Below are 14,233 nucleotides of genomic sequence, written 5' to 3'. Positions count from 1 at the left end.
GGGGAAGAGGAGATTGAAGCTCTCTAAGGATGCACTCAGGACCTGAATTTCTGAAAAGAGGCAGGCTCCAGAGTGAAGAACATTCGGTTTCCCACACCGACCTCCTAGGAGGCAGAGACAGACATTCACGTGGGCAATACTGGTACGGACAAAGCGCTCAGGATGTGTTTGGGATCGCAGTGACACAAGCTGGAAGGTTCTCCTGTCACTGTTTCCTCCATAAGAGGAATGAGATTCTAAGCACTTAGAAAGAACTTGAAAACTTCCAATTAGACAAAAATCTGTAACATCTAGCAATGCTGCCTCTAATCAGCATACTGTATTCCAGAAGCTTCTTCAGCATAGGAAGGCAGAACGGAGGAGTGGTGGGAAGAGGTTTTCCAGAGAGGGCGATGACGTGGCGTGGGAGGCTGGGCCCTGGGAGAGGCCCCAGGAAGCCGGGGCTCTAGGCGTGGTTCTGCTACGTATCTTTGGGCAAGTTCCTTCAATCCTTCGCACCTAACGTGAGCACTGAAGGAGCTGAGCGTAAATTATTTTCCAATCCTGATAATCTTCAGACCTGAGCCCCTGAACGGTGAGTTCTAGGGAGCTGTGTTCTGTGCCCTGGTGTATCTCTGATACGCTCCAACACTTCACTGTGTCTGGCCCACAGGAGGCATTAGCTAACTGTTCAATGGGATGTATGATATTTTGGAAGGCATTGTCTCCTTTGGTCCGATCGGGCAGACGGTGGTTTTCTAATCCTAGAGCTCACGGAGCACAGGGAGAGAAGGAAAGGAGAAGGGGTGGTCTGTCTCCACCCCTGTCCACAGACTCCAAGCCTAGGTACTCCAACACGCCCCTGGGTGATCAGGCTTCTAAAAGTGAAAGGATTTATAAGCCTGGACCTGAGGCATCTCTCCCTTGTGGGAAGGTCTCTCTGCAACACACTTAATCCGGACACTACCTTCCCATCCGCGGCCACTTCCTCAATGTCAACATGAAGCCAAGTGGCTTCTTGCTGCCGCCTCTGTCTACACCGATCGCCGGGGCCACGGCTCGGTAAATGTCTTTGTGCCTAAGGAGGTCACTAAGCAAAGCATCCCTGGGGAGGCTGCTGTATCAGACCTGGCAAACTCTGCTCAAGGAATCAGTGGCTGAAAAAAAAAAACCATTTTGTGGCTTCGGCTTCTCTCTGTCCCTCAGGCCTTGCCACGTTCCTATCAGCACCATTTGCTCAACACACGGATGTTTCTATGCTTCAGAACTGGTGAATGCAGAGTTTTTCCGCCAAGTTAGGAGGAGTATTTTCGGAGGTTTTTGCTCTTTTTTGGCTTCATAGTCCAACTGAAATGTCAGAAACATACCCTTCCCCCTCCGCGTCCAGGGCAGCCGCGAGTTCCGTGAAGAGCAGTCCAGTGAGGAAGTGCTGCTGACGGTACTCGGGAGTCAGGTCGAACATGCTGGCAATCTTCTGGTCCTGGAAACTGGAGCAGGAGCTCGAGTTCTGCAAAATGCAAGGGGGCAGTTGCATGAGTGTCAAGAACGGCTTGGGGTGTCTGGGGGCTAAGTCGGCTAAGCATCTGACTCCTGATTTGGGCTCAGGGCAGGATCTCAACGGTTCAAGCCCCGAGTCAGACTCTGTGCGGACCGCGTGGAGCCTGTTTGGGATTCTCTGTCTCCCTGCCCCTCCCCCACTCACGTGCACACTCTCTCAGGCTCTCGCTCTTTCTTTCTCAAAATGAATAAATACATTTAAGAAAAATAAAAATAAAAAATAAATAAAATCACAACAGCCAGGGTCTACGGAGCGTGCAGCCACGAGTCTCTGCAGACGTGGTCAGGTGTATGCCCGCGTGACAGATGAGGACACAGAGCTGCACAGAGAGGTCACTTTGCTTCACCCTCCCCTCACACAGAGAGCTGCCAGTCGGGAAAGATGAGAATAAGGCAGCCAGGGTCTCTCACAAAAGGACTAACGCTCCATTCCCCACCTTGATCTAAAGTGAAGACGAAAGTCCCAAGGCACCACGTGGATGGGGCAACGGGAACGGAACCCGATGCTGTGGCTTGGAGCAGGCAATTCCTTCCCAGCAAACTGCCTCCTTTACTCGAGGCTCCTGTGTACTCAGCCACACAGCTGACTGTAGCTGATGCACGCGGGACCGGAAGTGGGGGGCAGGTGGGGAGGCGTCTGACTTAAAGCCCTAGACAATTCCTGTGTCCTCTTGGGGGCGCACTTCCTACTGCACCGAGGGAATCCAAAGTGTCCCGGAAAATCCTTTACTGCTGGTGGGACAGGCTGGCCACTGACGGGCTTGCTGTTCCCCGGGGCACTCAGAAGGGAAAGACACAGAGGACCCAGGGCCCAGTCAGCACCTTTGGGATTGCTGCTGTGGGTCAGATCTCCCCCAGGTCCCGCTGAGATGGTCATGTAGCTACCGCTGGCTCATGTCACTTGGCATAAATGGCTAAGTTTTGGGGTTTTTTTAAATTAATACAAATCTTCCCCTTTGGTGTTAGTATCAAGGAATATGCAACAGCAGTAGAAGCTGATATTGAGAAATCTTGTCTGCTGCCCCGAGCTACTGGTTTGTCACCAATAAATGGAATGTGATTGTAAAACAGCATTTCCTTGACACTTTTTCTTTTTTTTTTCCTAGAGGGCACTAGTCCTTTGATAAATCTACAGAGAGGGAAGAAAAAGGTGTCTGATAATTAAACCACCATGGGAATCAGTGCTTATTATATATTTTTCTTTTCTATCCCTTGGGCATTTACAATTTACAGTAACAAGTTCAGACTCATGGGTGGTGACTGCAAAAAAAGAAAAAACCCAAAAAAACCCAAAACCAAAAAACCTGTTTATATGGGGCCTCTAAAATTTATTTGACTCTGGAGTTCCGTATTTGCATAATGCTTCTGAACATCTGGTTGACTCTGGGGCCCCTTAATCTAACCCGTGAGATACTCTTCTACAAAAAAAGATTGGCCATATGAGTCAAAGCCTTGTCTTTAAATATTACATGGGTGTCATTTATTTATTTATTTATTGGCTAATAAAGAACAAGACTTATTAGAAATATCCTCTCTATAAAAGGGAGTATTTGATTGCTTTATGATAAGGTCTCCTTAGTGATTCAAGAACTAAATTATCTGGGGTCTGATTCAGGATGGAATTTTCTTGTGCTGAACTCCATTTCATAACAGTATCCACAGAAAATTCTAGGATAGCTCACAGATACAATACCCCTGGTAGAAACCACTCATAGATGGTTATAGGAATTAATATAAAGGAATATGGCAGTTCACAAATTTTATGGATCTGGAGTGTAGGAAAAGGCAAGTGAGCAAAGAAGATGGTTAGCCTCAAGTGGAGGTGATTGATGCCAGACAAAGGAAGCTTTGTGACTTTTCTAGGAATTTCTAGATTTTCGGAGTGCGTATGGATTGCTTGCTCTTCCTCACCTCAGCAGAGACCCCGAGCCTAGGAAGAAACCAACCACACAGCTTGTAAATGATCACTTAGACGGTGCGACTTCGGGTACCGTATTTGTGTGTCTCTGGATGGAGCAATCCAGGGTGGAAAGCTCCATTTTTCTTTTAATGAACCGGACCAACCTTTATAGGAATAAATGACTAATGAAATGAAATCGCTAGAGTGATTCTTTCAGTGATTACCTGGGAAGAGATGGAGGGGCAGGGGGATGTTGGAGCAGTCTCGGCATTCATGAAGAAGAGGTTCAGATTGAGGTAATGCTCGTGGCTGCAGAGGATTCTCAGAAACTCCAGCCTCATGGAAATGAGCATTGGGAGGTTGTTGAGCTTGGCCGACAGCTGGGAGGAAAAATGAAAACAGCAAAGATGCGTTTATTACAAGGTAAGTGGAATTGAAGTTGGCAGATACAAAAACCTCCTTTCTCTCCAGATTAAGGTGATCAATTTAATAAAAATTAGGGGGACGTGGGGCGCCTGGGTGGCTCAGTCAGTTAAGTGCCCGACTTCAGCTCAGGTAGTGATCTTGCGGTTCATGGGTTCGAGTCCCATGTTGGGCTCTGTGCTGACAGCTCAGAGCTGGAGCCTGCTTCATAGTCAGTGTCTCTCTCTCTCTCTCTGTGTGCCTCCCCCACTCATGCTCTCTCCCTCCCTCCCTCTCTCTCTAAAATAAATAAACATTAAAAAATTTTTAAAAAATTACTGGGACAACGCAACAGAGGGAAAGTTCTGTATCACAGAGAAGCTCAGTGAGTTTTCACGCATTATTGTTCTCCTTAATAATTCTAGCCTAGCAGCTGTCCAACATGAGGATTCTTGACCTGACCCCCACACTGTCAAATCTACAACACCGTGGTGAACCTGTGTTGCAACGAATCTAGAGGTATGTCTTCAGTGTAACGTAACATCATTCATTTCACAGAAACGCCACTGTGTCTAAGGAGCTAAATGAAAGGAGCTGACCCCATACGGGGCCACACAAAACTCCAGGAATATGACTGGAGGACTCGAAGGACTCTACTGTTCTTTTGTAGTTTCTAATTAAAGGCCCCACTGGGGAGTTCTCAGACCTGTTCCCCAGATAAAGGCATCATATTACTGAGGAAAAGGTGTAGTCCCTGCAAAAAAACGTTGAGGAGTTTGCCCCAAAGTAAGAGAGGGGAAGGGGAGGAGAAAGAGAGAGCAGAAACGGTGTTGAGGAAAAGTCTTCCCTGAAACAAACAAAGCATGAGACATACAGCTAATGGAGGACCGTCAATAACACGTAATAACGCTGTGTGGTGGCGGGGGAGCGCACTTGGGCTGTGCACCGCCTAATGTACTGTTGAATCAACAGGTTGTATACCTGCAACTAATACAACACTCTATGTTAATTTTATCTCAATTTTAAAATATTAATATGAAAACAATACCAACAAGCCATGAAATTAGCAATGAAAAGCTGATAATATGGAAGAGATGACTTGCTTCCTTCAGGTAGAGGGACCAGTGAGGACCCAGACTCCATGGGCTGTGACTCAAAGGACTTTTAAGACAAAGGAGGAAAGGATGGACCTGCAGGACCTTGAGCCTCTCAATACATATCACCAGAAACACCCTGGTGCCCCCGCGCGGGACACCGAGCATCTCATCGTGTGAACGGGCAGGCCTCCTCCTCTTGCACTTTCAGAAAATGCTGAATTTTGGGGCGCCTGGGTGGCTCAGTCAGTTGAGTGTCCAGCTTCGGCTCAGGTCATGATCTCGCCTTCGTGGGTTCGAGCCCCGTGTCAGGCTCTCTGCTGACAGCTAAGAGCCTGGAGCCTGCTTCGGATTCTGTGTCTCTCTCTGACCCTCCCCTCCTCGCACTGTCTCCCTCTCTCTCAAAAATAAATAAAAAACATAAGAAAAAAATTTTTTTAATTAAAAAAAAGAGAAAGTGCTGAATTTTTTCAGTGGTTTCATCAATGCTATAATTTAAGGAGCAACATATTTTCAACCATTTTAGGAGAAGCCACTGTGTTGTGGGTCATTCATTTTGCCTATAGGATCAATTTGCCTATAGGATCAACTGGACACTTACTGGAAACAAATGAACACCATTATGTATTACGTAAAAAATAAAACATGACTTTTGTGTAAACGAAAATTACGAGAACATTGTGTCTTGCTGGTGACTTTGCACCCGTGGATCCACCAGCAAACTGGACTGGTTAGAACTTGATCCTACGCCCCTCACGTACTGGTCACTCACTAAGAGCTGTTGGGTCAAACCAGTCAGAGCTGGACAGCATAAGATATTTATCCTTGAAAGAAGCCCACAGTATCGGTATCTTAAAAAGCTTCCCTGAGATTTCATTAAAGACAGGAATTTCAAAAAGGACTTTGGTGATACTTAGAAAAGAGTAGGGTGCCATTCCAGAAATACCTTCCCCAAAGCTCAGGACCCACAGTGGCAGCCCCCGTGGCACTACCCAAGGATAGGCATGAAGTTAATGGCACGTTGGAAGTGCCAAGGGAGTGACAAGCTAGATTTGTCTCTCCTTAGTGACGACTAATAAAAGGCTAAGATTATACCCATGGGCACAGGTGTAAACAGCAGAAAGCATGATAGAATGTTTGAATCACGGTATGCGAAACGGCAAAACCCGAGGGCTCTGGAAGGATGAGAACTTGCCTCAGGTGTGATGTCCATACTGAATCGAGGTAGCTGGGCTCGAGGGAGGAAATCCCCATCGACTGCTTCGGCCTGAGCCCTACATTCATTATACTCAGCAACAGCCTCAGGGGCACTGGCGGCAGAGCACAGAGAATGTGAGAGCCTGGATAAATCCAATCCAACTCTGCCTGTCTGCAGATAAGGAAGCTACTCATGTAAATGGTAAGCTCCCCAGATCACCGAGGAATTTAACGGCATCCCTGGACTTAGAACACAGGCCTACAGATCCTGACTTGAAGGCTCTCTGGCACTGAGACAGAGAAGAGGAAGCAAAAGAGGGGAAATTAGAAGCAAAGAAAAGGAATGATGGAAAAGACAGAGAGAAAGAGAGGAGAAAGGAAAGCAAAGGAGAAACTTATAAGGTGCATTTGCAGGGTGGGCAGACGTCTCCTTGGGACGCCTCCTTTGCCTGCTGGTAATGAGAGCTGCCCACGGGTCACAGAGGTTCTCTGTCTCTCCAAACCCGAGTCAGGCTCCTCTGAGCTCTTTTTCAAATAGGCCTGCCCTTGGACATGTCCTTGAGAGCCTGCTCTCAGCCAGAGTCCCCCAGCCTCGGGATCTGGCCACCTTGATATCTGACCCACTTCCTCAGCCCTCACCCGTCACCAGCCCCCTGGCTACCTTCACCCATAATCCTGTCAGGTTGGTTTAGCCCGAATCCTCCTCACTCGTGGTATTTCTGCTTATTAATTTTTCCTCCACTAACCCCCCACTCTGCTCCCTGGCTGTAAATTCTTCACTTTTCCTGGTTGCATTTAGAGTTGAGCCCCGATCTCCCAAACTGTAAAATCCCATTACAATGGTCCCCACATTTACATAGATGGTCCTGAATAAAAGTCCGCCTTGGAGTTTAATAAGTGTCACAAATGATTCTTTCCTAAGCAGCAGCTAACTCTGGACCTACCATTGTATTCTAGTATCTGCTTCCTATATGTCCAGCTTTAAGTTTTGAAAAATGGATTAGCTTATATTTGCAATTCATCCAATGACCTGTTTTGAAAGTCAGATTAGCTTATATTTGCCATTCCTCTGATGACCTGTAACCCTACACACCCCAGAGGGATGGCAAAGAGGAATGGCATAGTCCTTCCCCCTTCTGAGCTGGTGGAATGTGGAATGGAAAATCCACGTAGGGTCAGGAGATCAGGGTGCACAGGACGTGCGTGCTCTGAGAATTTTGCTGTTTCCTTAGCATTCTCTTTTCATAGGTGGGTTTCCTTACAAGGGGCTCCTTTAGAAAAGTCCTGGTCTGTTTTTGGGAGCTGGGGAAGATCCTTTTATAGTACAGATGAGGAAATGAGACCGGAGAGGTTGAGTGAGTTACTTAGCATCACTAGGAGATCAGCCATGGAAAGCAAAGCCTGACAGAACAGAGTGATTAGTCCACTGTACCCTGGAGTTTGGGAGACTGGGTTTACCCACCACGGTCTTGTTTACCCAACACGTAATACAGCTCAGCTTTATCATTTGCAAAATGTCCACGACACCTTGGAAGGATTAAAGGTACTATTTCCGTAAAGTGCTCAGCACAGTGCCTGGGTCACAGGAAGAAGCCAGCTGTGGTGACGGTGCTGGTAGAGGGGGTGGGGGGCGGTGGGAGTCACAGGCGGCGACAGTGCTGGTGGGGAGTGGCCACAGTAGCAATGACAGTGGTGGTGGTGGCTGGAGGAGGGATGTGGAAGGACAGGAGAAGCGACAATAGCAACCACTGCTTGTGATATGACTGCAGGAATGATTTAAGGGGGCGGCGGACAAAAGAATCCTACTTCAACATCGGAGGAGGCGGCGTGGGTAAGATGCTCTTGGATTATAAATATTTGCTTTGTGCTCAGTGCGGTTCACATTCTTTGGCAGATTCTATCAGGGCTCTTTCAAGTCAGAATTCCACAACACGTTTTAATTACTTACCCTAAAGAGAGCCCATACTTTGAGTTCTAGACCTGGTCTAAGAGCAAATGTCACAGTCACATAATTTCTGTTAAATGTTAAAGTGAAGAAGATCAGAGCACTAACAGCCCTTGATTCTCACACCTCCGTCTGGGTTGGCAAGTATTCCAGGAATCCATGCGAATCAGTGCGTCTAGTGAAGCCCAGAAGACAAACGACCACAAAACCCAGAACTCCAGTCCAAGCTGACTGACCTGGCAAGGAGTATGACGGCAGACCACGGCAATGACCATGGCATTGGAGAAGAAGGAACCAGGAACCACACAGCTAGGTCTGTGGGACACTCACCTGGTTACAATAATGTTTGATGAGGTTAAAAACGAAGCCACGATCCATGAGTGAGAGAAGGTCATACAAGAAGAAAGCCAGGCTGATGTTCATCTTTTCTGCCTGTTCGTTTTCCTTAAAAACAAACCAACACCGGAATCATTTTATGGAAAGATCTGATCATGACCAACCAGCTCCCTGGTGGGAAAGCTGGTGGGACACACAGGTCCTACTGCTTCAGCCACTGTCCCTGGGGGAGACACTGGGCAAAACTGGTGACTCTGCAAAACTCAGCAAATACAATTAACCCTTAACAGGTGCCATGGGTTGAATCACCCAATTCTTTGCTCACTGTTAATATTTACGTACATTTCCTTCGATCTCTTTTTTCCTACTTGCGTGTGTGTATGTACATAATGGAGCTCATTCTCTCCAGATAATGTTAGGCCTTGGAGTCTTTGCATTCAACATTATACTATGAACCTTTCCCTAAATTTTAAACACTTCTTAAAAACTCGTTTTGAATGGTTGTCTTGTATTTCTTCACGTGGCTCTACCATAACTTATTTGATTCTTGTAACTATCGTTTTGGTAAAACGAACTCGAAATGTATCCACTATCTTCAATGAGACAGGTTCTTAATTTATTAGTGTTGTTTGTGAAAATCTAATCAGAATAAAAGAGTTTTTACCTAAGGAATTGTTTTTCTCCAATTAGGCAGCCTTCCCAGCCCAAGAGAGGTCAGAGTTAGACACGGGAGAGTGAGCTCTTGCATGAAACGAGACGAGGGCTTTTGTTGTGGTTACTTCTCGGTGCTCATAGTTTTGAGAGACCCTACAGTGTTTCAGAGCAACTGGGGATTCACCTTTTCCTATTTATGTCCTTTTATACTCAGAATGAGAAATCAATTGTCTCTGCTTCCGGTGAACATGTGATTTGAAAGTATTTTCCTTTGGGTATGATGCACACTTTGCCAACTCAGGCCAAGCCGAGCGGCCGATGGGACGGACAGACACCTGACTCAGAGAGGTTCTCACAGTATCTCTGGTGGTAAGTTCTCCTGCGCAGCGGCCACTCCAGGCAGGTGACATAACTGTCTGGCTATTCTGGGCTGGAGTCATCAGTCCTGGCTCCGCTGCCAGCTGTGTGGCTTTTGGAAAATCTCTGAGTCTCACTGTGCCTCCTCCTCCATGCCCCAAACTGTGAGACTCGGCTGGCTCGGAAAGTCTGCTGTCATCAGTAACCGAACGGAAATCTTCTCTTGAGCACTTGTACTGTGCAAATCCTCAATGATGACAGAGGTATTACTGATGGCCACTGCTGCCTCAGATTTTAGAGCTGCCCTCTAAAACCGTTCTCCGTTTTATTTATTTTTAAACTTTGCATCTTGAAATAATTTCAAACACAGAAAAGGTGAGGGAATGGTACAAAGAACTCCTTTAACCAGATTTATCAATACTTTACATTTTGCTACATTAGCTTAATTATTCTCTTTCTATATATATATTTAACAATTTTTTTCAGAGCTCTTTGAGACTAGGCTGTAAAAATCACACCCATTATGCCATTATACTTCCAGATGTATTTTCTAAGAATGAGAATATTCTGTCCATATCTAGATTGACAATTCCCCAGCCCCACCCCAGGGTCCCATCCAGTATAATAACTGTACTTGGTTGCCATATTTAGTCACATTTAAATTACTGTCTTCAGGGGCGCCTGGGTGGCTTGGTCGGTGAAGCATCCGACTTCAGCTCAGGTCATGATCTCACAGTCTGTGGGTTAGAGCCCCTCATCGGGCTCTGTGCTGACAGTTCAGAGCCTGGAGCCTGCTTTGGATTCTGTGTCTCCCTCTCTCTGCCCCTCCCCTACTCATGCTGTGTTTCTCCTGTCTCAATAACAAATAAACATAAAAAATTTAAAAAAATAAATTACTGTCCTCAGATGATGCTTTTCCCTGCTAATGAAAATACAAGATGTTCAAGGTCAAAGAGGGAGAAAATAAAGAATGAAAGTTCCAGTTACCTTCTGAGGTTTCACTAAAAGGGCAGCAGTCTCCGAGGTGACCACATTCACAATAGTGGTTATGTCATCTTTGAAACGGTCGGAAAAACGAGTTCTCCGAAAGTTGTCCCGTTTGTCCATGTTATGTACATACTGGGCCATGCTTTTCACCTGCAGAGGGGGTGGGGGAAATGTCAGTACAGACACTGGTGACCTGCTTGTACGCTGGGAACAGAGGGGAGGACTCGAAGGGAGGCTCCTCCACACTGGACTTTCTAACACTCGATCGGTGCTGGCAGCTGCCCACACGGACTGTGGACAAAGAATGCTCCCGGTCCCCAGAGGGTTACACGGTGGCAGGAGGTGGGAAGGATGTCCTCTTCTTGACCTCAAGTCGGGGGGCTTTCTCCTCCAGCTCACGAAGCCAGGGCACTTAATTCTTTAGCTGCAGTGCTACAAGACTCTCTGCTCCCATCCGCCTACGGGAGGGAAGACAGACACGGACTGTGTTCCCCGGGGCCACTTGGGCATCGCTTGATGGTGGAACCCAACACATCACAAAAAAGGACTGTTCATGATCTGAGGTCACCTCTGTCCCCAAAACCACAGGAAGGAGAAGAGGGTAGAGATGCTCCCCTTGAGTTTCAAGTTGAAACAGGGAGCAGAGTTTCCTAGAGACAACTCTATATTATGCTAGGTGGAAACTTAGCCACTATTTGGAACGGTGCCTCTAGGCAAAGTTGTGTTTTGAGTTCAATAAGACTAACTTGTTTTATATATACCTATGTCCCGAGGCCCGGAGACTTGTGGGTCAATACAAGCCCCCTTGACACCATCTGGAGTTGTGTCTTGTCCTCACTGGAGGTCGCTCAGGGCCAGCAGACACACTCTGATGGGCAAGGCTGGGAGTTCTCACCCTCGGAGGTCATTTCTGTGAACGTGCCCAGGCTAGGCAGAGAGCCACTGTGAAGTGAAATGGCCCCGGGACTTAACCACTCACATTTGCCTGAAGATGACCCTCTGGGCCAAGGCTGGAAGAAGAGGGGGGACAAAGACAGTTTTATGGGAAAATGTGTTCCAGTCCCAAGGGCTACATGGGAGAACTTGCGTGCGCTATCGGCAGATTTCCGTTTCTAAGAAGGCAGGACCAACAACCTCCATTAGCAACAAGACAAGCAGAGATCAAAAAGCAAAGAGGAAGTAAAATAAGAGGAGAATAAGAGACAGGATGTTATGTGTCTTATGTTGTCAGATAATACCAGGGCTTGAGGAAAGCCCTATGGACACAATAATCCTAAAGCCGAGTATAAGAACCACGGAGTCACTTCACTGTAGAGTCCTGCTTGATTCAGGACACACAGACGTGACTGTACCCCACCGAGGCTCACACACTTGGTGGGGGGGCGGCCAGGATGAGAGGTACAGACTGGACCTCATTTCTGTCTGACAGCAGTGTCTCTCTATGTTCCTGACAAAGGAGCTAGGAAGACAAGACCTCTTTGTTCTGAGCTGCCCCGATCCTGATTTTCTCCTGGCTAGCTCACCCTGGTGCACCAGGCGTTTAGAACTCCCTGTTAGATCCGGCTCCTGCCTGCTGGGCTTGGCCACCCTACCACCAATAAATAATTCTCACAATACCGTACTTCCAACGAATGGCCTCTCTCCAGACTGCAAGTAACTTGCCAGCTTGGCCTCTGCAGAGAGGACACCCACCAGAAATGCCAGTGGGTGCGTGGTCTACTATTGGTAGGTGGGATAAGGCAGGAACACCCATTCCCCCAGATCAGTCTTGGTGACCCATTCACAGCAGGGGTACCCCTAAATAACCTGTTGGTGCAAAACTTCACGGTCCGAGTAAACTAGGTCACCCGTTTACCTGTGGGTCCCCAATGTGTGGCTCAGCAGTTTCGAAAGAGGCACAGGGATTTATTCATTAGCAAGTGTGAGAGTGGCCCCCAGCTCGGCCGCCAAAGCGGTTGTTCATTAGTGCCTGGGCATTAACGCAACTGAAGGGTGATAAATGGCCCAGGTTGGTGGCTAAGTCTAAGGAGATTGTCTTTTCTTTCTCTTCAGGCTTCTTAGGGGAAAAAAAAGTTCTGGTTTTTAAATAGCTTCCTGAGCACCCATAAGGCACATGCACGAACAATGCATGCCGGACTGGATGCCCTGTGTGGTCTGGGATCAGTTTCCTTGCAAAGTTCTAACGGAGACAAACAGTTTCCAGTTGCCTCCACCCCGCACCTGCAGCCATTTCCTGGGGTTCCATGTCAGTCTCTGAGCCTTGGGATGCTGATCTCTATGGAGGACTTCTCTCAGGCCTCCTTGCCTTTGGCCTCTGGTTGGGGCTGGCTAATGGGAGGTGCCAGCAGGGCATCAGTGAGGGAGAGGACACGGAGGTCCTGGTACACGTCCATTCCTCTGACCCCATCGGGGCCGAGGCAAGCTTCAGTTTTTGTAGGAATCCAGTTCCTGGCATGGGGACCTCTGCTCTCCCTTAAGTCCCGGTGACACTGTCCCCCACCCCTTGCTCCTTTACAGTGAGAATAGACAGGTAAAGCCTCCTCCCCTCCAGCCTTGCCAACCCCACGTGCTCCCAGGTGGAACAGTCCCTTCGATGAGTGCTTTGCAGCAAAGTCTTCTGCAAGGGGCCGAGGCCATTCTACCAGGACCCTGACACACTTCAGTTACACCACCCAGAGCCCTGGGTGATCTGCCTGCTGACCAGCTCCTTCCATTGGCTCAGATCGGCGGAACTTTCTTTCCCGCTCCCTCCTCTGTTTACCCTCAGGGACTCCTAGAGGGAAGGAAGGCAATCAGCTTTAGCTTTTGCTTCCTCACTCAGAGCCACCAAGCCCTGGTCAATAAGTGCGCAAGATCAAAGTAATTTTCACTTTTGCCATGGTTCTTAGCTCCCTGCAGTTAAGGGCAGTAAAGAGGTACAGATGAAGAAGCCTTTGGTGACCCGCAGACTCCTCCTAATGGCCACGGCACTTCCTGCAACCCCATCTACATACTGGGGGTGACGGAAAACTGTCCTCCAGGCTGTTCGAGGACTAAATGAGATAAGGCTCAAAATGGGGTCAGGGGCATACCTGGGAAGACGCACACTACATTTTGGATGTGATTATTTTTCCTTCCTCAGGAATGCCAGCCGTTCCGGGATTACGTGAAGGACAGTCAGCGTGACACCTTCAGAACACACAAGGAGAGCTCTACCATGCCAAGGGGAGCCATGCAGCCCTCAAAAGGCGGAGTTCATTCTGGCCGGGCAAATGGCAGAGGAACTGAAGTTGGATGAAAGCCCTGAGTCTCTGGTCCTCCGGGACAGAGTGGGCTGGGCAAACCCTACTTCAGTCTTCGTGCCTGTGTGCGCAATGGGGGTACCTCTCGGGATACTTACCACACACAAGTCTTTACTGAGGTTTCAAGGACGTGGTAAGGAGCCCTTAGAGCTGCTACTGGAACCCTTACAGGGCAGAGTTTGAGAACCAACATCAGCGTTTTGGTTCTCCGGTCTAGCAATTGTGCTTACTACATAACTACTAAATAGTATCTAAGAATGATTAGGTGACATGTGTGTGTACATATGTGTGCATGTGTCTGCATAAATGACATAAGACATTTTTTAATCGGGATACTTGGTAACTTTGAGATTCTATAACATCGAATTTCATTTTTGCTACCTGACCTTTCGTGTGCAATCTGATAGATGAAATCAGTTTAAGATTATTTGTATGAACTGTCTACAGATGGATGATGACCCAAGTGAATCTCCTTCACGTAGAGAAACTTGATGGTGAGCAGGGTAAGTAAGCAGAGGGAGGCCAAGGGACGGCGTGTGGGCAT

The 14,233-nt window shown here is 47.7% G+C and overlaps 1 protein-coding gene across 3 annotated transcripts in view; it reads right to left on the bottom strand.

The window, feature by feature from the left end:
- The window catches only part of DOCK8 (dedicator of cytokinesis 8), a 212,618-nt gene that overhangs the window by 47,553 nt on the left and 150,832 nt on the right, over nucleotides 1-14,233 (bottom strand). For all 3 annotated transcript variants that reach the window (XM_029920954.1, XM_029920952.1, XM_029920953.1), the window contains 4 exons: nucleotides 10,409-10,558; nucleotides 8,405-8,518; nucleotides 3,661-3,816; nucleotides 1,347-1,486 (listed from right to left, as the gene is read on the bottom strand). In XM_029920954.1, the coding sequence (XP_029776814.1) occupies nucleotides 1,347-1,486; nucleotides 3,661-3,816; nucleotides 8,405-8,518; nucleotides 10,409-10,558 (560 nt within the window). The remainder of the gene's footprint in view (nucleotides 1-1,346; nucleotides 1,487-3,660; nucleotides 3,817-8,404; nucleotides 8,519-10,408; nucleotides 10,559-14,233) is intronic.

The sequence above is a fragment of the Suricata suricatta genome, chromosome 13, assembly GCF_006229205.1.
Source record: "Suricata suricatta isolate VVHF042 chromosome 13, meerkat_22Aug2017_6uvM2_HiC, whole genome shotgun sequence".
Taxonomy (NCBI): Eukaryota; Metazoa; Chordata; class Mammalia; order Carnivora; family Herpestidae; genus Suricata; species Suricata suricatta.
Note: the sequence above shows the minus strand (reverse complement) of the source record. Positions and strands in the feature narration are given on the sequence as shown.